This window comes from Bufo gargarizans, chromosome 2, assembly GCF_014858855.1.
Source record: "Bufo gargarizans isolate SCDJY-AF-19 chromosome 2, ASM1485885v1, whole genome shotgun sequence".
Lineage (NCBI taxonomy): Eukaryota > Metazoa > Chordata > Amphibia > Anura > Bufonidae > Bufo > Bufo gargarizans.
The window spans coordinates 653,716,166-653,738,983 of NC_058081.1; the positions used below are offsets into that span (position 1 = coordinate 653,716,166).

General features: G+C 50.0%; 1 protein-coding gene across 1 annotated transcript in view; it reads right to left on the reverse strand.

The window, feature by feature from the left end:
• Positions 1-997: 997 nt before the first annotated feature.
• LOC122926264 (carcinoembryonic antigen-related cell adhesion molecule 1-like) overlaps positions 998-22,818 on the reverse strand; it is a 53,302-nt gene continuing 31,481 nt past the window's right edge. Inside the window, exons 3-4 of the mRNA XM_044277639.1 lie at positions 4,289-4,567; positions 998-1,287 (exon numbers count right to left, since the gene is read on the reverse strand). Coding sequence (XP_044133574.1) covers positions 998-1,287; positions 4,289-4,567 — 569 coding nt within the window. The remainder of the gene's footprint in view (positions 1,288-4,288; positions 4,568-22,818) is intronic.

The following is a 22,818-nucleotide window of genomic DNA, read 5'->3' on the forward strand; positions in this document are numbered from 1 at the left end:
CTCTGCTATTTACACTCCGTACACTGCCATATACAGTCCATACACTGCTATATACACTACATACTCTGCTATTTACACTCCGTACACTGCCATATACAGTCCATACACTGCTATATACACTACATACTCTGCTATTTACACTCCGTACACTGCCATATACAGTCCATACACTGCCATATACACTCCATACACTGCAAAAATCTTCTTATTTGATGTCCTGGGAGGAAAAGGACCTTTGGTGACGTCACTGCGTTCATCACATGATCCGTCACCGTGATGATGGATCATGTGATGGACCATGTGATGAGCACAGTGATGTCACCAAAGGTCCTTTTCCTCCCAGGTCATAAAACAAAAAGACAGAAGCGAAGCCAGGCTGTGCGAACAAGTGGATGGGGTGAGTTTAATATTTTTTTTTATTTTTTACCCCTCCAGTCCATTTGTACTAAGTATCCTGTATTAAGAATGCTATTATTTTTCCTTAAAACCATGTTATAAGGGAAAATAATAATGATCGGGTCTCCATCCCGATCGTCTCCTAGCAACTGTGCGTGAAAATCGCACCGCATCCGCACTTGCTTGCAGATGTGATTTTCACGCAGCCCCATTCACTTCTATAGAACATGCTGCAATTTTCACGCAACGCACAAGTGATACATGGAAAATCACCGCTCATGTGCACAGCCCCATAGAAATGAATGGGTCCGTTAACCTCACGCATTGCACCCGCGTGGAAAACTCGCCCGTGTGAAAGGGGCCTAACAGTCCAGGTTCGCTCATCCCTGCCCCCGAGCAGACCACGGCCGCTGTACCGCTGATCTGCACAATGGCTTTAGCATCGTGTTCACACAGGACATTTTTGCACATCTTTGCACTGTACAGGAGAAGAGCCGCAGGAAGCCTACACTCACTTTCCCCTCAGAAGATGAGGTGGTGGGAGGTAAGTCCCTGAGGAGCAGGACATATGAGGACATGTAATGAGGGGTCATGGTCGGGGTTACTCACAGCCGAGGTGGAGGAGGACTTCGGGGCTCGTCAGGTTGTTTATACTGTTCGCGGCTGTACAGGTGAAGGATCCATTATCCTTAGAAGACACCGGGCTGATGGTGAGAACGCTTCTATCTGCACTTAGCACGTAATGTGGCTCCGGAGGCAGGGCCGCCCCGTCCAGGCTCCAGGAGTAGCTGACATTTGTACCGCGGGCCGAACAGCGCAGAGACACCGAGTCTAATCCCGGCCAAACCAGTGCGGATGTGTTCACCGTCAGTGATATATCCGATATACGATCTGCAAATACAGAGGAAAGCATTAAAATGTATGGCAGGGTATGGAGGCCGTACGGCAGTGTATGGAGGCCTTACGACAGTGCATGGATGACGTACGGCAGTGTATGGAGGACGTACGGCAGTGTATGGAGGACGTATGGCAGTGTATGGAGGCTGTACCGCAGTGTATGGAGGCTGTACCGCAGTGTATGGAGGCCGTACGGCAGTGTATGGAGGCTGTACGGCAGTGTATGGAGGCTGTACGGCAGTGTATGGAGGCCGTATGGCAGTGTATGGAGGCCGTACGGCAGTGTATGGAGGCTGTACGGCAGTGTATGGAGGCCGTACGGCAGTGTATGGAGGCCGTACGGCAATGCATGGAGGCTGTACGGCAGTGTATGGAGGCTGTACGGCAGTGTATGGAGGCTGTACGGCAGTGTATGGAGGAGGTACGGCAGTGTATGGAGGACGTACGGCAGTATATGGAGGCTGTACGGCAGTGTATGGAGGCCGTACGGCAGTGTATGGAGGACGTACGGCAGTGTATGGAGGACGTACGGCAGTGTATGGAGGACGTACGGCAGTGTATAGAGTGTATATGGAGTCTGTATGGCAGTGTGTGGAGTGTATATGACAGTGTATGGACTGTATATGGCAGTGTATGGAGTGTAAATAGCAGTGTATGTGGTGTATATGGCAGTGTATGAAGCCAGTATAGCAGTGTATGGACTGTATATGGCAGTGTATGAAGCCAGTATGGCAGTATCTGGAGTGCATATGGCAGTGTATGAAGCCAGTATAGCAGTGTGTGGAATGTATATAGCAGTGTATGAAGTCAGTATAGCAGTGTATGTAGTGTATAGGGGAGTGTATATAGCAGTGTATGGAGTGTATATGGCAGTGTATGAAGCTAGTATAGTAGTGTATTGTGTGTGTATATGGCAGTGTGTGGAGTGTATATGGCAGTGTGTGGACTGTGTATGGCAGTGTATGCAGCCAGTATAGCAGTGTGTGGGGTGTATATGGCAGTGTATGAAGCCAGTATGGCAGTGTATGTAGTGTATAGGGTAGTGTATATAGTGTATATGGCAGTGCATGAAGCCTGTATAGCAGTGTGTAGCAGTGTATATGGCAGCGTATGAAGCCAGTATAGCAGTGTGTGGAGTGTATATGGCAGTGTATGAAGCCTGTATAGCAGTGTGTAGCAGTGTATATGGCAGTGTATGAAGCCAGTATAGCAGTGTGTGTAGTGTATATGGCAGTGTATGAAGCCTGTATAGCAGTGTGTAGCAGTGTATATGGCAGTGTATGAAGCCAGTATAGCATTGTGTGAAGTGTATATGGCAGTGTATGATGCCAGTATAGCAGTGTGTAGCAGTGTATATGGCAGTGTATGAAGCCAGTATAGCAGTGTGTGGAGTGTATATGGCAGTGTATGAGGCCAGTATAGCAGTGTATGTAGTGTATAGGGGAGTGTATATGGTAGTGTATGGAGTGTATATGGATGTGTATGAAGCCAGTATATCAGTGTGTGGAGTGTATATGGAAGTGTATGAAGCCAGTATAGCAGTGAGTGGAGTGTATATGGCAGTGTATGAAGCCAGTATAGCAGTGTGTGGACGGTATATGGCAGTGTGTGGCAGTGTACAGAGTGTATATGGCAGTGAATAAAGCCAGTATAGTAGTGTACAAAGTGTATATGGCAGTGTATGAAGCCAGCTTAGCAGTGTGTGGAGTGTATATGGCAGTGTATTAAGCCAGCTTAGCAGTGTGTGGAGTGTATATGGCAGTGTATGAAGCCAGTATAGCAGTGTGTGGCAGTGTATATGGCAGTGTGTGGAGTTTATATGGCAGTGTATGAAGCCAGTATAGCAGTGTGTGGGGTGTATATGGCAGTGTATGAAGCCAGCTTAGCAGTGTGTGGAGTGTATATGGCAGTGTATGAAGCCAGTATAGCAGTGTGTGGTGTGTATATGGCAGTGTATGAAGCCTGTATAGCAGTGTGTAGCAGTGTATATGGCAGTGTATGAAGCCAGTATAGCAGTGTGTGGAGTGTATATGGCAGTGTATGAGGCCAGTATAGCAGTGTATGTAGTGTATAGGGGAGTGTATATGGTAGTGTATGGAGTGTATATGGATGTGTATGAAGCCAGTATATCAGTGTGTGTAGTGTATATGGAAGTGTATGAAGCCAGTATAGCAGTGAGTGGAGTGTATATGGCAGTGTATGAAGCCAGTATAGCAGTGTGTGGACGGTATATGGCAGTGTGTGGCAGTGTACAGAGTGTATATGGCAGTGAATAAAGCCAGTATAGTAGTGTACAAAGTGTATATGGCAGTGTATGAAGCCAGCTTAGCAGTGTGTGGAGTGTATATGGCAGTGTATTAAGCCAGCTTAGCAGTGTGTGGAGTGTATATGGCAGTGTATGAAGCCAGTATAGCAGTGTGTGGCAGTGTATATGGCAGTGTGTGGAGTTTATATGGCAGTGTATGAAGCCAGTATAGCAGTGTGTGGGGTGTATATGGCAGTGTATGAAGCCAGTATAGCAGTGTGTGGAGTGTATATGGCAGTGTATGAAGCCAGTGTAGCAGTGTGTGGACGGTATATGGCTGCTGCTGATTCCATGTGTATGGCGTCTCCCCTAGGACTGATGCTTCCTCATACCTCCGCACATACAGCACAGGGTGGAGCACGCCATGGTTTGCTCTTTGTATGGAATGAGGACAGACGTCTGCACCGCGAGGGTCTGATGAGATCAGGGGAACATGAGCTTACAGGAGTGCGCATGAGCGCCTACAATACTCCTACACAGATCTTACTCCTCTCATACCCGCACCTGCAGTAGACATTTTGGTCTTGGGTTCTCTGGCTACTACACATGATATGGAGTATCTGACAACTTTAGGATTTCTTGCATAATTTGACCCATTTTCTAAGATAAACATGTTCCCGTCCACCCCCTGTATGAGACCATGGAGGGACGGGAGGGCGACCCTCAGACATCTCAGGAGGCTTCTCTTACATGATACGGTCACATTGATGGGGTCGCTGAGGTTGAAGCTGACCGGGTTCTCGATGCGGCAGGTGTAGGACCCACTGTACATCTCAGATATCGGGGTGAAGTCCAGGGATGATCCGCTGCAGAAGACATGGGGCGCGGTGCATATAGGCGTCTGGTCTCGGTAGAAGGTGTAAGTAGTCACAGTCTGACCACCGGCGTCACACAGGAGGGTCACATTGGTGCCATCGACGACATACATGGAGTCAGATCTAATCCTGAGGACGGGTTTATCCAGAGGAGCTGAGAAGAGAGAAGAACACGTCAGTCAGTACCAGCCGTCCACCATCCATATACCACAACACACTGGTGTCTATGGGCCCCGAGGCAGGTACTATGCACCCCCTGGCGTTCTGCCCGTCACTGCGCTCACATTGCACGCTATAACGCTGCGTTCTGTTACTGGGCACTGTTTATGCCGGACTGACGTCGTCTGGCCGGGTCAGAGGTCACTACACTGGAATGTAATAGAACCTTCTCCACCATCTCCTGACCCACAATGTATTCCTCTTTGGGGACACGTTCTTCCACCAGAGGCGAGGAGCCATGATGGGGAGCCCCTGAGCACCTACAGTACATACACCTACCTGTACCTCGGCTGGTGAGAGGACAAAGTGGTAAGTCCTAGGCTAGAGATGAGCGACTCGAAGCTGACGAAGTGGAATTCAATACGAATTTCAAAAAGAATTAGATTCACAACAAATCCAAATTTCCTCGCGCTTCATGGTAACGAATGACATTTTTTCCTAAAATGGCTGCTGCATGTGTGAGGACATGGAGCAAGGAGCTCTGGGAAGGCGGGATCACCCATAATGCCATGCGTGCAGCCAATCAGCAGCCAGCCCTGTGATGTCACAGCCCTATGAATAGCGGCAGCCATCTTGGATTCTGCCATTTCCCAGTGCACTTAGTGCAGGGAGAGACGTCAGCAGGCGCTAGGGACAGTGCGAGGGAAGACTTCATTGTGGTGCAGGGAAAGGACAGGGAGGAATCATCCCCAGTGTTTCTGTAGAACAGGGATCAGTCGGGAGGTCACAGCCTGGGGAACAGGCACAATCCTATTACACCTTGCTGCACTGACTGCGCAGCCGCATTGCAGTATACAGCTCTGTGATTCCAGCAAACCGCTCTTATTGGGGTAAAGTGCTGTGTGATAGCGGCATTAACAGGGGTATTACAGGGGATATTTCTACCTCTTATTTGCCCTTGTGCGTTGCTTATATATTTCTACAGCATTTTGTGGAGTGTATTAGTGGGAAAAAAGGGCTTATTTTCCTCTTTATGTATTTGATCTAACAGTATGTGGGACAGAGAAGTGCCCGGTCCTGCACAGGGGAGGGGCAGAGACCTAAATGTTTCTGGAGCAGGCAAAGGTCGCAGCAGAGTAAGTGGTCGTGGCAGCAGTGGTCACAGCGAGAGGCCTGAGCTCCCGGTGTCAACTAGCGGTCGTGTCTTGACCAGTGTGGCGGAACCCGCCTCACCATTGGGCATTGGAGAGGCCTGGCTACCCGCCTCCTACCCGCTGACTATGGCCCCTGGTAAATTTGTACGTTTGAATGCAATTTGGGCATGTGGTATTTTATATTGCTGCTACTGGCCCTTTAAGGACCATCCGTGGACATATTATGACTTATAGGAACAATGCCCTTTAAGACTGTGTAGCAGATTGCATTCAGGCTGTCTTAAATATTATGTATGTTAGAGGCATTGCTGTTCTGTGCCTCTTCTCCTCCCCCTTTTTCCTGTCCCATTGTTTCCCCAGCAAGGTGTTGTCTCAGGGACACTGGGAGACCAGTTTAAACCAGCTGCTCTGTCCCTCCTCAATCTCCCATCAGCCCTTGCTATTGTCGGGCCCCACCCTTCCCTGTACCCTAGTCCTCCATGTGCCCAATTGTATATAAATGAGGCTGTTGGGGGGGTTTAAAGTAGGTGTGCTATGTCTAAATAAAATCAGTTCCTGCTTTTACCCTCAAAGTGAAGTGTCGTCTCATTCTTGGGGGAGGATTTATGGCATGCTGTCCCAGTTTGACTGCTAGGAGCGTAAACCTATTCGTATGGTTTCCTATTCAACTGTCTACAGCATTCATATGCATCAAGAGGATTTATCTGCTTCTTCGGTTCGGTGGTGTCTGCCAGAGTGCTTGGAAACCTCAGGAAACGCTAGGAGCATCCAGCAACGGAGGTACTCAGTCGGGGTACCTGGTGATCCGTTACATTGGTGGCAGCGGTGGGATGGCGTCCTGGTGTGAGAGGAACAACACCCTGGAGACACAGGAATTATTATGGAGCGGCATAGAACCAGCGAGTCCCTGGACAATGCTCGAGGTAGGAAATGAATTTAACCGGAGGTTACGGAACCTCTTGGCACCCCTGGTCAAGCCAATAGGAGAGGCAACCAGGTTGGACTGCAGAGAGAGCGTCCGACAAGAGATGTGGGAAGAAACCCTAGAAGGTGTCCAGCGTTGGCGAGGTGAGCGTCTTCCCAGCAAGGAGCAGCGGTTACAGGCCAGAGTGGCCCTACGGATACCTATGCTGGGAGAACAGGCCCAGGAGGAATTGGTGATGCAACTTAATTCACTGGCATGGAGGGAACTGGGTCTCGATGATGCACACCAAGCGCTACGTTGGTACACGGTTCAGCGGGTTCCAGGAATGGCCAAATTTGACAAACCCGAGGGCAAGGATTATAATGGCCCTGGCTTATTATGGGGGACCTTTGCAGAACCAGAATTTGGGAGTGCGGAAGAGTCACGGCTTTGGGACATATTTGACTACAGAGAGGCCGTGCTGGATCTCCCTATGGCCGAAGACCTAAGGCCAGACCTGATTGAACTGGCTGTCCAGGAATGGGAACTGGAGCAGGATTACCAGCACCTGTTCAGCTCCAGTCAGTCACCCTATACCCTGCAAGTACCACCAGAGCAGTGGGAGATCGAACGGAATTATGCGGACTTATATAATCAAGTGACACCGCCTGTCTCTAACCTGATGGGGCTTATGGACTGTACACCATTGGGAGTGGTGAGTTTCGTTCCCCCTCCCCAACAACTAAGCCCGTCATCAGGAGACCTGCATTCGGTACCCCCTACTCCCCAACCAGCTCCAGAAATGAGGGACCTTATCGACTTGTCCTGGGAAGACCCACAGAAGGCAGGTGGAGATGGGACTGCGGTCTCTCTACCGGCCCTACAGGGATGCTGGGCAGTTGGCCCAGATCCCCAGCAGCAGAATATTCCACCGGGAGGGGTGAGTCTCGTTCTCCCTCCCCAGCGGCAGCCTAGCCCACCAAGGGGAGACAGTAAGCCCCACAACAGTTCATATGGGACCGTAGTCTCTGCACCTACACCACTGGGGATAGGGACAGTCTGTCCTGGTCCCCAACAGCAAGACAAAGTATTGGAAGGGGAGACAGTCGCTTTTCCCCTACAACAAAAGAGGGTGTCGCAGGGAGAGGAGCCTGTTACCCCCTCTCCCCACTGGCAGTCTACGGTTCAGGGAGAGGAGCCTGTTACCCCCTCTCCCCACTGGCAGTCTACGGTCCAGGGAGAGGAGCCTGTTACCCCCTCTCCCCACTGGCAGTCTACGGTCCAGGGAGAGGAGCCTGTTACCCCCTCTCCCCACTTGCAGTCTACGGTTCAGGGAGAGGAGCCTGTTACCCCCTCTCCCCAGCGGCTGAAAGTGTGTAAGGGAGAGGAGTTACCCCCTCTCCCCAGCGGCAGCCTAGCACACCAAGGGGAGACAGTAAGCCCCACAACAGTGCAGATGGGACCGTAGTCTCTGTACCTGCACCACTGGAGATGTGGACAGTCTGTCCTGGTCCACAACAACAGGACAATGGATTGGAAGGAGAGGCAGTCTGTTTTCCCCTACAAGGGAGGGTGTGGCAGAGAGAGGAGCCTGTTACCCCTTCCCCCCAGCAACAGCTTTGTTCCACCAGTGGAGAGGGCACCCTGGTTACCTTCCCCCCAAGCCATGGATCTACAACTGGGCACAAGTGGCAGGGGGCCATAGGGACAACTACACCCTTTGAGAAAAGCCGGCTGACTATCAGAGCCCCAGACCGACTGGAGGTCTGGAGTCTGGATAGTCTCAATGGGAAAGGGGAGAAATGTGGCGGAACCCGCCTCGCCACTGGGCATTGGAGAAGACTGGCTGCCCGCCTCCTACCTGCTGACTATGGCCCCTGGTAAATTTGTACGTTTGAATGCAATTTGGGCATTTGGTATTTTATATTGCAGCTACTGGCCCTTTAAGGACCATCCGTGGACAGATTATGACTTTTAGGAACAATGCCCTTTAAGACTGTAGCAGATTGCATTCAGGCTGTCTTAAATATTATGTATGTTATTATGGGTTTGATTAAATTGTATTGCGATGTGTTGTAAACTGTATATGTCTTGCTCTTACTGTGGTGTTTGCTATGTAAAGGCATTGCTGTTCTGTGCCTCTTCTCCTCCCCCTTTCTCCTGTCCCATTGTTTCCCCAGCAAGGTGTTGTCTCAGGAACACTGGGAGACCAGTTTAAACCAGCTGCTCTGTCCCTCCTCAATCTCCCATCAGCCCTTGCTATTGTCGGGCCCCACCCTTCCTTGTACCATAGCCCTCCATGTGCCCTATTGTATGTAAATGAGGCTGTTGGGGGGGTTTACAGTAGGTGTGCTATGTCTAAATAAAGTCAGTTCCAGCTTTAACCCTCAAAGTGAAGTGTCGTCTCATTCTTGGGGGAGGATTTATGGTATGGTGTTCCAGTTTGACTGCTAGGAGCGTAAACCTATTCGTATGGTTTCCTATTCAAGTGTTTACAGCATTCATATGCTTGAGAGGATTTATCTGCTTCTTCGGTTCGGTGATGGTGGTGTCTGCCAGAGTGCTTGGAGACCTCAGGAAACGCTAGGAGCATCCAGCAACGGAGGTACTCAGTCGGGGTGCAAGGTGATCCGTTACAACCAGCAACCCAGCGGTTCTTGAATGGTTGACTCGGTCACCTCTGTTTTGGATCCACTCCTGTTTTTGGCATTAGCAATACTGATGGGTTACTGACCAAATGCTGACCGAGTGAAGGCGGACGCTCCACAGACAGGATCCGTTTTTTTGGGGTTATTGTTCTGACGGATCAGAGGAAGGGCAAAATAATCATTGACGTCACCACAACCTTACCGCTGACCCCCTCTCCACTCTGTCGGGGGCTCTACTTGTATAAGGGGTTAGGCCTCATGCACACGACCGTTGTTTCATTCCGTGTCCGTTGTTCCGTTTTTCGTGATTTTCTGCGGACCCATTGACTTTCGGCTAATGCACCGTTTGTCATCCGCGTCCATGATCCATGGTTCTAGTCTGTCAAAAAAATATAACCTGTCCTATTTTTTTCACGGAAAATGGTTCACGGACCCATTCAAGTCAATGGGTCCGTGAAAAAACGCGGAGGCACACAAGATTGTCATCCACGTCCGTTTTTTTCCTATCATTTGCATGGCAAACTTGACTTAGACTTTTTTTTACTTTCCTTCATGTCTGGTGATCCTCCAAAAATAAAGGAAGACACACGGAAACAAAAACGGAAACAGATCACGGAACATCAGAACCCCATTTTGCGGAACGGAACACAACAACGATCGTGTGCATGAGGCCTTAATAGAACAGGTTCTGTAGACATCTATGAGTCAGCTGATGATGGTGTAAAAGGAGCGCGCTTCTTCTTGGCGCTAACATCGACCTGTAAGGCTGAGTTCACACTTGAGGTATTTGGTCAGTTATGGTCCCGTGACTGCCCAAATAAGTGAGGTGTGCAGTGATTGCAAGAGCGACGCCTATCGGCACAGGGAATTTATTCCATCTGATGCAGAGGTGCCCTACAGCGGTTCAGGTTTTGGACCGATTGAGTATGTTGTTTAGGATTAAAATATATATGTATCCTTTTTGTGTTTGATTGGCTGTGGGTGAGGGCATTAGAATCTCCAGCAAACAAATACTAATGGTTTGAAATGAGATCCCTGGAAAGAGATCCTTCGACTTTAGGTCTCTGAAATGTCCAGACCGGAGAATCGAACTGTGGAAATTCAGACCTCTGCTATAATAGTGTAGCGGAGAGGTAGTACAATCCACGAGGTCTCCACTGGTAGACAGGAAAAGCAGGCAATAATCCAAATAGGCCGGTACAGCATACAATCCTTCCCTCCCAAGAACTAGACAAAACATAGGCTGGGAGTCAACTGAGGTCTTTATTCCAAGTTCCAACATTTGTACAAGTCCTCATGCAAGGGGTTTCCATAATGACATGGCAGGGGCATTCCCCACATTTTTCCCATCAGGCATTGCATTTCTCCCATCAAGCATTGCATTTCTCCCATCAGGCACCGCTGCACGAACAAAGGATCTAAAATGGCCGACCGCCGCATGGTTGGTAGTCGAACGACGGCCACCCAAACTCCTCTTAACTACCGATTGTAACAATGTTGCAATCCTTAATGGGAGCCCCACGACCTCCTGTTTGTGGTCTCCATTCGGCAGTTTGTTCGTGAAGCAATTGCATGACTGCTGGCGATTGTCATGCCGCCAGCATAGGAGCGTTACAGCCCACCTGAACCATATTACACAAACATATATACGCTTGGTTCTTTAAAGTGGTATACACATATGTCATAACTAGAGTTGAGCGAACACCTGGATGTTCGGGTTCGAGAAGTTCGGCCGAACTTCCCAGAAATGTTCGGGTTCGGGATCCGAACCCAACCCGAACTTCGTCCCGAACCCGAACCCCTTTGAATTCAATGGGGACCCAAACATTTCGGCACTAAAAAGGCTGTAAAACAGCCCAGGAAAGGGCTAGAGGGCTGCAAAAGGCAGCAACATGTAGGTAAATCCCCTGCAAACAAATGTGGATAGGGAAATGAATAAAAATAAAAATAAAATAAATAAAAATTAACCAAAATCAATTGGAGAGAGGTCCCATAGCAGAGAATCTGGCTTCACGTCACCCACCACTGGAACAGTCCATTGTCATATATTTAGGCCCCGGCACCCAGACAGAGGAGAGGTTCATTCAACTTTGGGTAGCCTCGCAATATAATGGTAAAATGAAAATAAAAATAGGATTGAATATGGAAGTGCCCTGGAGTCCAATAATATATGGTTAAGGGGAGGTAGTTAATGTCTAATCTGCACAAGGGACGGACAGGTCCTGTGGGATCCATGCCTGGTTCATTTTTATGAACGTCAGCTTGTCCACATTGGCTGTAGACAGGCGGCTGCGTTTGTCTGTAATGACGCCCCCTGCCGTGCTGAATACACGTTCAGACAAAACGCTGGCCGCCGGGCAGGCCAGCACCTCCAAGGCATAAAAGGCTAGCTCTGGCCACGTGGACAATTTAGAGACCCAGAAGTTGAATGGGGCCGAACCATCAGTCAGTACGTGGAGGGGTGTGCACATGTACTGTTCCACCATGTTAGTGAAATGTTGCCTCCTGCTAACACGTTGCGTATCAGGTGGTGGTGCAGTTAGCTGTGGCGTGTTGACAAAACTTTTCCACATCTCTGCCATGCTAACCCTGCCCTCAGAGGAGCTGGCCGTGACACAGCTGCCTTGGCGACCTCTTGCTCCTCCTCTGCCTTGGCCTTGGGCTTCCACTTGTTCCCCTGTGACATTTGGGAATGCTCTCAGTAGCGCGTCTACCAACGTGCGCTTGTACTCGCGCATCTTCCTATCACGCTCCAGTGCAGGAAGTAAGGTGGGCACATTGTCTTTGTAGCGTGGATCCAGCAGGGTGGCAACCCAGTAGTCCGCACACGTTAAAATGTGGGCAACTCTGCTGTCGTTGCGCAGGCACTGCAGCATGTAGTCGCTCATGTGTGCCAGGCTGCCCAGGGGTAAGGACAAGCTGTCCTCTGTGGGAGGCGTATCGTCATCGTCCTGCGTTTCCCCCCAGCCACGCACCAGTGATGGACCCGAGCTGCGTTGGGTGCCACCCCGCTGTGACCATGCTTCATCCTCATCCTCCTCCACCTCCTCCTCGTCCTCCTCGTCCTCCAGTAGTGGGCCCTGGCTGGCCACATTTGTACCTGGCCTCTGCTGTTGCCAAAAACCTCCCTCTGAGTCACTTCGAAGAGACTGGCCTGAAAGTGCTAAAAATGACCCCTCTTCCTCCTCCTCCTCCTCCTCCTCCTGGGCCACCTCCTCTTCCATCATCGCCCTAAGTGTTTTCTCAAGGAGACATAGAAGTGGTATTGTAACGCTGATAACGGCGTCATCGCCACTGGCCATGTTGGTAGAGTACTCGAAACAGCGCAACAGGGCACACAGGTCTCGCATGGAGGCCCAGTCATTGGTGGTGAAGTGGTGCTGTTCTGTAGTGCGACTGACCCGTGCGTGCTGCAGCTGAAACTCCACTATGGCCTGCTGCTGCTCGCACAGTCTGTCCAGCATGTGCAAGGTGGAGTTCCACCTGGTGGGCACGTCGCATATGAGGCGGTGAGCGGGAAGGCCGAAGTTACGCTGTAGCGCTGACAGGCGAGCAGCAGCAGGATGTGAACGCCGAGAGCGCGAACAGACGGCCCGCACTTTATGCAGCAGCTCTGACATGTCGGGGTAGTTGTGAATGAACTTCTGCACCACCAAATTCAGCACATGCGCCAGGCAAGGGATGTGCGTCAAACCGGCTAGTCCCAGAGCTGCAACGAGATTTCGCCCATTATCGCACACCACCAGGCCGGGCTTGAGGCTCACCGGCAGCAACCACTCGTCGGTCTGTTGTTCTATACCCCGCCACAACTCCTGTGCGGTGTGGGGCCTGTCCCCCAAACATATGCGTTTCAGAATGGCCTGCTGACGTTTACCCCGGGCTGTGCTGAAGTTGGTGGTGAAGGTGTGTGGCTGACTGGATGAGCAGGTGGAAGAAGAGGAGGAGGAAGCCGAGAAGGAGGAGGTGGCAACAGGAGGCAAAGAATGTTGCCCTGCGATCCTTGGCGGCGGAAGGACGTGCGCCAAACAGCTCTCCGCCTGGGGCCCAGCCGCCACTACATTTACCCAGTGTGCAGTTAGGGAGATATAGCGTCCCTGGCCGTGCTTACTGGTCCACGTATCTGTGGTTAGGTGGACCTTGCCACAGATGGCGTTGCGCAGTGCACACTTGATTTTATCGGATACTTGGTTGTGCAGGGAAGGCACGGCTCTCTTGGAGAAGTAGTGGCGGCTGGGAACAACATACTGTGGGACAGCAAGCGACATGAGCTGTTTGAAGCTGTCTGTGTCCACCAGCCTAAATGACAGCATTTCATAGGCCAGTAGTTTAGAAATGCTGGCATTCAGGGCCAGGGATCGAGGGTGGCTAGGTGGGAATTTACGCTTTCTCTCAAATGTTTGTGAGATGGAGAGCTGAACGCTGCCGTGTGACATGGTTGAGACGCTTGGTGACAGAGGTGGTGGTGGTGGTGGTGGTACATCCCCTGTTTGCTGGGCGGCAGGTGCCAACGTTCCTCCAGAGGCGGAAGAAGAGGCCGAGGCGGCAGCAGCAGAAGAGGCTGAGGCGGCAGCAGCAGAAGAGGCCGAGGCGGCAGCAGCAGAAGAGGCCGAGGCGGCAGCAGCAGAAGAGGCCGAGGCGGCAGCAGCAGAAGAGGCCGAGGCGGCAGCAGCAGAAGAGGCCGAGGCGGCAGCAGCAGTAGAGGCCGAGGCGGCGGCAGCAGAAGAGGTAGCAGGGGGAGCCTGAGTGACTTCCTTGGTTTTAAGGTGTTTACTCCACTGCAGTCCATGCTTTGCATGCAGGTGCCTGGTCATGCAGGTTGTGCTCAGGTTCAGAACGTTAATGCCTCGCTTCAGGCTCTGATGGCACAGCGTGCAAACCACTCGGGTCTTGTCATCAGCACATTGTTTGAAGAAGTGCCATGCCAGGGAACTCCTTGAAGCTGCCTTTGGGGTGCTCGGTCCCAGATGGCGGCGGGCAGTAGCAGGCGGAGTCTCTTGGCGGCGGGTGTTCTGCTTTTGCCCACTGCTCCCTCTTTTGCTACGCTGTTGGCTCGGTCTCACCACTGCCTCTTCCTCGGAACTGTGAAAGTCAGTGGCACGACCTTCATTCCATGTGGGGTCTAGGACCTCATCGTCCCCTGCATCGTCTTCCACCCAGTCTTGATCCCTGACCTCCTGTTCAGTCTGCACACTGCAGAAAGACGCAGCAGTTGGCACCTGTGTTTCGTCATCATCAGAGACGTGCTGAGGTGGTATTCCCATGTCCTCATCATCAGGAAACATAAGTGGTTGTGCGTCAGTGCATTCTATGTCTTTCACCGCTGGGGAAGGGCTAGGTGGATGCCCTTGGGAAACCCTGCCAGCGGAGTCTTCAAACAGCATAAGAGACTGCTGCATGACTTGAGGCTCAGACAGTTTCCCTGGTATGCATGGGGGTGATGTGACAGACTGATGGGCTTGGTTTTCAGGCGCCATCTGTGCGCTTTCTGCAGAAGACTGGGTGGGAGATAATGTGAACGTGCTGGATCCACTGTCGGCCACCCAATTGACTAATGCCTGTACCTGCTCAGGCCTTACCATCCTTAGAACGGCATTGGGCCCCACCAAATATCGCTGTAAATTCTGGCGGCTACTGGGACCTGAGGTAGTTGGTACACTAGGACGTGTGGCTGTGGCAGAACGGCCACGTCCTCTCCCAGCACCAGAGGGTCCACTAACACCACCAGGACCATGTCCACGTCCGCGTCCCTTACTAGATGTTTTCCTCATTGTTATCGTTCACCACAACAACAAAAATATTATTTGGCCCAATGTATTGAATTCAAATTCAGGCCTTTTTTTACAGACACCTAACACTATCTGGCATCTATTTAGGTCCCGTATTACACTAATACAGGCACAGCAGTAACCACAGATTTAGCTGGATATAAATTGTAGGCCTATTATTTAGGCGCTGGGTGACAGGTATAGATTTACTGACAGAATTAGACTGGGAAATGCACAGTAGCGTGTGTGTGAAGTTATTGAGAATGACCCTATGTGCACCTTGAATCTAATATACCCTTTTAGGGATGTATTTAAAGTAGGCCTGATACAGCAGAAACCACTAAATTAGGAAATTGCTAAATTGGGAATTGTATTTCAACCCAGAACAAAAAATGTGCTTTGACGGACACTAAATAACTTGCCCAGCCCCAACAGTACAGCAGTAACGACAGATTTAGCTGGATATAAACTTGAGGCCTAGTATTTAGGCGCTGGGTGACAGGTATAGGTTTACTGACAGAATTAGACTGCGATATGGCCAAAAAATAACCACACTATTGATGGTTAAATGCACTTGGTGTGACAGCTTGACCAACCACACTACTGAGGGTTAAATGTACTTGGTGAAAGGCGCAGCTTGCCCCTGATTTAGTATATGGCCAAAAAATAAACACACTATTGCTCGTTAAATGGACTTGGTGTGACAGCTTCACCCTGATGTAGGATTTAGCCAAAAAACAACCACACCATTGAGGGTTAAATGCACTTGGTGACAGCTTGTGCTGGCGCACCACAAGACACAAAATGGCCGCCGATCACCCCAGAAAAAAGTGACTGAAAAACGCTCTGGGCAGCCTAAAAACAGTGAGCAGTTGAATAGCAGCAGTTCAATCATCCACAGCTGCAGATCGATCACTGGATGGAGTCTTTTGGAGGAGTTAATCACTGCCTAATCTCGCCCTAACGTCGCAGCTGCAACCTCTCCCTACACTGATCAGAGCAGAGTGACGGGCGGCGCTATGTCACTCCAGCTTAAATAGAGGCTGGGTCACATGCTGCACTGGCCAATCACAACCATGCCAATAGTAGGCATGGCTCTGACGGCCTCTTGGGGCAAGTAGTATGACGCTTGTTGATTGGCTGCTTTGCAGCCTTTCAAAAAGCGCCAAGAAAGCGACGAACACCGAACCCGAACCCAGACTTTTACGAAAATGTCCGGGTTTGGGTCCGTGTCACGGACACCCCAAAATTTGGTACGAACCCGAACTATACAGTTCGGGTTCGCTCATCCCTAAATACCAATAAATATCTTTGTTAAAAAAAAAAAAAAAAAGTTGACCCCGGTTAGTCATGGTGGCCTGGACCTTTGAGGACACGCCATTTGGGGGTGAGCCCTGAAACAAACTGCACATACGTGGAGGGCCCTACATTTGTTGTAGTAACAGGCGTTTTGGTTGAAGTTGTTACACACCTGGCTGTTGCCCAGGAAAACTATGGGCCGCCCTAGCTTGTCCGTGGTTGGGCCAGACCGTTGTAGGGACCCAGAACTACTGGGAAGGGATCTGCCCTGGGACGTGGAGGGACCTGCATTGGGGCACCAATCTGCAGAGTGGGCGATCGATTGGCAAGAAGCACATGCCGGGGCCTTGAGCCCCGCAAAATGCCGGCAGAAAATGTCCATGGCAGCCCAGTTTGTGGTGTGCTGGAATCGGAACAGTGCTGCGGCAGCGGCTTTGGCTGAAAAAGAGCAATGGTAATCGTAGAAAGCCTGCCCACCGTACTGGTGGCCCAAGTCCGTGACTCTGTAAAGGTACGTGTCTAACTCCTCCGGCCTCTCAGGATGGACAGAGCAGATGACATCCCTAAGTAAACTGAACGCGAGGACGAACTCCGTGATGGTAAGCTTCTTGTTTAGGCAGGGATCCCTGGCTTAAGAACAATGGACACGTCGCCGCAAGCTATGGTTTTGCTATCTACCGTGTCGTGGGTGGCTATCAGGATGGACGCTAGATTTTTTTCCCTCTAAAATGTCCTTTTTGATGTTGCTGGGGAGCTATCGCATGAAATGCGAGGGAGCTATCTCAGGTGCGCATGGGACCCTACCTGGGGGAACGGGCCCTGAAGTGGAGGCTACAGGCAAAGATGGAGCGGATCGATCAGATGCCAGCCCCTGGTAGGACTCGACGGCCAGGAGTCTGGACTGCACGTCCGAAACTGAGGAGGCGATGGTGTTCATCATGGCATGCAGCTGTGTCAGAGACACTTGAAGAGTGGACATAGAGACTTGCTCCAAGTCCGGGGCTGCTGGTTCAGCCATCAGCAGTCTATATAGCTCTGCTTTTCGGGTGGAAGCAGGGTGTTGGATCCCTCTCCGGTTAAGTTCCACAATAAATTTAGGAATTGTCCAACTCCTTATTGACGAGGAGCTGGGCCGCTTGGATGCGGGTGTTTCCGGAACCGATAGGGCTTCCTCGATGTTGGAAGTATGCAACATACTGCAGCTGTGAGGTGATAAACAGATAATTAATAGTTGAGCTGGAGGCGCTGTACCTCGAAAGCGACACCCGAGCCATGAATGGTGGTTAAAGGAGGACTAGAGTGAGCGAGTGTCTAGTGCTCTAAACGGGCGGTACTGTGGAGGACCTGGCCTGACTAAGCGTGAATTGACGTAAGAAAGCTACCAGGATGTTGCCCCAGACAGGGAATTGAAAAAACAGAAGAAACTGAACATCAAACCTCAAATCGTACCGGAGAAATGAATATGTAATCAAGTCTGAAAACATGACAGGCGACAGAAATAGTAATTAACAGCGTGAACCTGAGACGTGACAGGCAACAGAAATGAAATAATACAACGTGAGACCTTTAGCGTTTAAGGCACCAGAAGAGATAAATGACCCACGTAAGCCTGAGCGTGATAGGCCATAGCCATAAATAGTTGTAAACGTACGCCCGAAGCGTAAGAGGCAGCAGAAAAATGGAAACGTACATCTGACACGTAACAGGCGACAGACATGGTGTGATATAAACATAAGCCCGAAGCGTAACGGGCAACAGATGGTCAATTAAAAACGTAAGCCTGAAACGTAACAGGCAACAGACATAGTATATTAAAAACGTAAGCCTGAAGTGTAACAGACAACAGATGATAAATGAAAACATAAGCCTGAAACGTAACAGGCAACAGTCATGGTATATTAGAAACATGAGCCTGAAACGTAACAGGCAACAGATAACAAATTAAAAACGTAAGCCTGAAACGTAACAGGCAACAGACATGGTAAGGTATAAACGTAAGCCTGGAGCGTAACAGGCTACAGATGGCAATAACACGTAAGCCTGAACGTGACAGGAAACAGACATGGTATGTTGTAACGGAAGCCTGAGGCGTGACAGGCAACTGATGGCAAGTAATAATACATACGCCTGAAACTGAACAGGCCATGGAATAGCAAATGAAGCATAAGCCAGAAACGTAACCGGCAACAGACATGCTATGCTATGACGTAAGTCAGAAGGCCAACAGGCCATGGATGACAATTGATACGTAAGCCTGACACGTAACAGGCAACAACATGTTATTGACAGACTTGAGCGTGATGCAAACAGGAAATGAACATTGTGACATGAACAAAGAAGTGAACCTGTGACGTGACTGGAGACAACCTGGTGACTATGAAGTGAGCCTGAAGCGGGCGACAAATGGAATAGAAGTTCCCACACCTATGGGGGCCAACCGTGACTGGCCGAGACATTGCAGCGTTGGACTGAGAGATCGAACGAGTGTGTGGTAAGAAAATGAAGCAGTTACCGAAACGTCCGCGGATGTAGCAGAGTGGAAATGGCGATGGTCAGCTCAGACGGGACGAATGAGAGAACCTTGGCTGACAATATGTAGCTAGAGTGGCACAGCACCCGGGGTCTGCAAGACAATCAGTACTGTGAGGGGGAGTACGTAAAGTCCAGACCGCGCCATTGTACCCGTGACCTAGGGACCCTGCAAGCTTATTGACCTGGCTGTTACGCTAATGGTGACCCGTAACTATCAATTGGAAGGCCTGACGAATGGCCAGTGCCAGCGGGACGTGTGATGTTGAGGAATGAACGTGCTTGAGACACCCGGCTGGACCAGCGGGGGGTGGCTGAAGGACACGGGCGGAAATGGTGTTGGTGCAGCGGCGTGATTGCAGCAGCAGAACCCCCCCCCCCCCCCCCGCGCGTAACTGGCTCCGGACACCCCCCCCCCCCCCCGACTGAGCTGGGCAAGGGGAGGACCAGGGACACGATGGGAGCTGAAGAGACAACGCGCCCGGAGCTGTGAGGGAGAGCCTACCACGTGACCTCCCTCTGCCGGGCGCCGGAAGCGGGAACAGCGCTGCAGCCTCGCCGGGAGTGGTAGGTGTGTGGAGGGTGAACCGGGCATTGGTGGGGGAACACAGGGGGCTGAGATAGGCGTAACTTACCCTGTCGGCAGGAGGAAGCAGACGAAGCATCGGGGGACCCGACGGGACTCACTTACCTGGCGAGCTGCGCGGCAGCAGGGGGCGTGACGTTAGTGGCGGGAAAGTGGCACCAGAAACGCACGCAAGTGTGGTGAGGGCCTGCTTCTGTTTTATGCGAGCCTGCGCCCCTCCCACAAATGCAGGCTGACACGTCAGCCTTAATCTAGATGTATGTATGTTCCGCAAAAACTCAAATCCACAACCAACCATTTCAACGAAACTTGGTATACACATCCCTTGCAACCTGGAAAGAAATCTTGCGGGGGTCTCCGCTCTCTAGGACGTACCGTTCCCAAGATATTCCCCAAAAATGACCTGCATTAGCCAATAGAAGCCAACAAGCCTTTCACTTAAGTCCTAACTGCCACACACACGGTCACATGTCCCTTATCAGCCAATAGAAGCTTGCAGGTCCTACTCCAGGTTGTCATAACAACTGATTACAGGTTTTAGCAGTTCGCAGGTCCTGAAATGTTCAGTCATATGATGTATGACGGCACAACAACACTGCTACATGCATGGGGGGCAGGAGCCACTATTAAACGGACGGGCGCTGTGGAGTTCACTGTTAAAGGGGTGGGCACTGCGGAGTTTACTTTTAAAGGGGCGGTCACCGTTAAAGAGGCAGACACTGTGAAAGTCACTGTTAAAGGGGTGGCCACTGTAAAAGTCACTGTTAAAGGGGCGGCTACCGTGAAGGTCACAGTTAACCGCCTCCGGACCGCCTAACGCAGGATCGCGTTCCGGAGGCGGCTCACTCAGGCACAGTCACTCATCGGCGCGTCATCTCGCGAGACGCAAGATTTCCTGTGAACGCGCGCACACAGGCGCGCGCGTTCACAGGAACTGCAGGTGAGCGAGTGGAACTACAGCCTGCCAGCGGCGATTGCTCGCTGGCAGGCTGTAGATGTCATTTTTTTAACGCCTAACAGGTATATTAGACGCTGTTTTGATAACAGCGTCTAATATACCTGCTACCTGCACCTCTGGTGGTCCCTTTTGCTTGGATCGACCACCAGAGGACACAGGCAGCTCTGTAATAAGTAGCACCAAACACCACACTACACTACACCCCCCCATCACTTATTAACCCCTTATAACCCCATATAGACTCCCTGATCACCCCCCTGTCATTGATCACCCCCCTGTAAGGCTCCATTCAGACATCCGTATGTGTTTTACGGATCCATGGATCAGATCCGCAAAACACATACGGGCGTCTGATTGGAGCCTTACAGGGGGGTGATCAATGACAGGGGGGTAATCACCCATATAGACTCCCTGATCACCCCCTGTCATTGATTACCGCCCTGTAAGGCTCCATTCAGACATTTTTTTGGCACAAGTTAGTGGAAATTGATTTTTTTGTTTTTTTTGTTTTTTCTTACAAAGTCTCATATTCCACTAACTTGTGGCAAAAAATAAAATCTGACATGAACTCACCATACCCCTCACGGAATCCAAATGCGTAACATTTTTTAGATATTTATATTCCAGACTTCTTCTCACTCTTTAGGGCCCCTACAATGCCAGGGCAGTACAAACACCCCACAAATGACCCCATTTTGGAAAGAAGACACCCCAAGGTATTCGCTGAGGGGCATATTGAGTCCATGAAAGATTGAACTTTTTGTCCCAAGTTAGCAGAAAGGGAGACTTTGTGAGAAAAAAAAAATAATAATCAATTTCCGCTAACTTGTGCCAAAAAAAAAAAAAAATCTAAAAATCTTCTATGAACTCGCCATGCCCCTCATTGAATACCTTGGGGTGTCTTCTTTCCAAAATGGGGTCACATGTGGGGTATTTATACTGCCCTGGCATTTTAGGGGCCCTAAAGCGTGAGAAGAAGTCTGGAATCCAAATGCCTAAAAATGCCCTCCTAAAAGGAATTTGGGCACCTTTGCGCAGCTAGGCTGTAAAAAAGTGTCACACATGTGGTATCGCCGTACTCAGGAGAAGTTGGGCAATGTGTTTTGGGGTGTCTTTTTACATATACCCATGCTGGGTGAGAGAAATATCTCTCTAAAAGACAACTTTACCCATTTTTTTTATACAAAGTTGTCATTTGACAGATATTTATCTCACCCAACATGGGCATGTGTAAAAAGACACCCCAAAACACATTGCCCAACTTCTCCTGAGTATGGCGATACCACATGTGTGACACTTTTTTGCAGCCTAGGTGGGCAAAGGGGCCCACATTCCAAAGAGCACCTTTAGTATTTCACAGGGCATTTTTTACACATTTTGAATTCAAACTAATTCTCACGCATTAGGGCCCCTAAAATACCAGGGCAGTATAACTACCCCACAAGTGACCCCATTTTGGAAAGAAAACACCCGAAGGTATTCCGTGAGGGGCATGGCGAGTTCCTAGAATTATTTTTTTTTTCACAAGTTAGCGGAAAATGATGATTTTTTTTCCTTAAAAAGTCTCATATTCCACTAACTTGTGAAAAAAAATAAAAAATTCCATGAACTCACTATGCCCATCACGAAATACCTTGGGGTGTCTTCTTTCCAAAATGGGGTCACTTGTGGGGTAGTTATACTGCCCTGGTATTTTAGGGGCCCTAATGCGTGAGAATTAGTTTGAATTCAAAATGTGTAAAAAATGGCCTGCGAAATCCTAAAGGTGCTCTTTGAAATGTGAGCCCCTTTGCCCACCTAGGTTGCAAAAAAATGTCACACATGTGGTATCGCTGTACTCAGGAGAAGTTGGGCAATGTGTTTTGGTGTGTCTTTTTACATATACCCATGCTGGGTGAGAGAAATATCTCTCTAAAAGACAACTTTTCCCATTTTTTTATACAAAGTTGTCATTTGACAGAGATATTTCTCTCACCCAGCATGGGTATATGTAAAATGACACCCCAAAACACATTGCCCAACTTCTCCTGAGTACGGCGATACCACATGTGTGACACTTTTTTTGCAGCCTAGGTGGGCAAAGGGGCACACATTCTAAAGAGTACTGTAACGGATCACCTGGCACCCCGACTGAGTACCTCTGTTGCTGGATGCTCCTAGCGTTTCCTGAGGTCTCCAAGCACTCTGGCAGACCCCACAATCACCGAACCAAAGCAGCATATAAATCCTCTTCAAGCCTGAATGCTGTAGACAGTTGAATAGGAAACCATACGAATAGGTTTACACTCCTAGCAGTCAAACTGGGACAGCTTACCATAAATCCTCCCCCAAGAATGAGACAACACTTCAACTTGAGGGTAAAAACAGGAACTCCCTTTATTTTAACACAAGCATTGATTTATA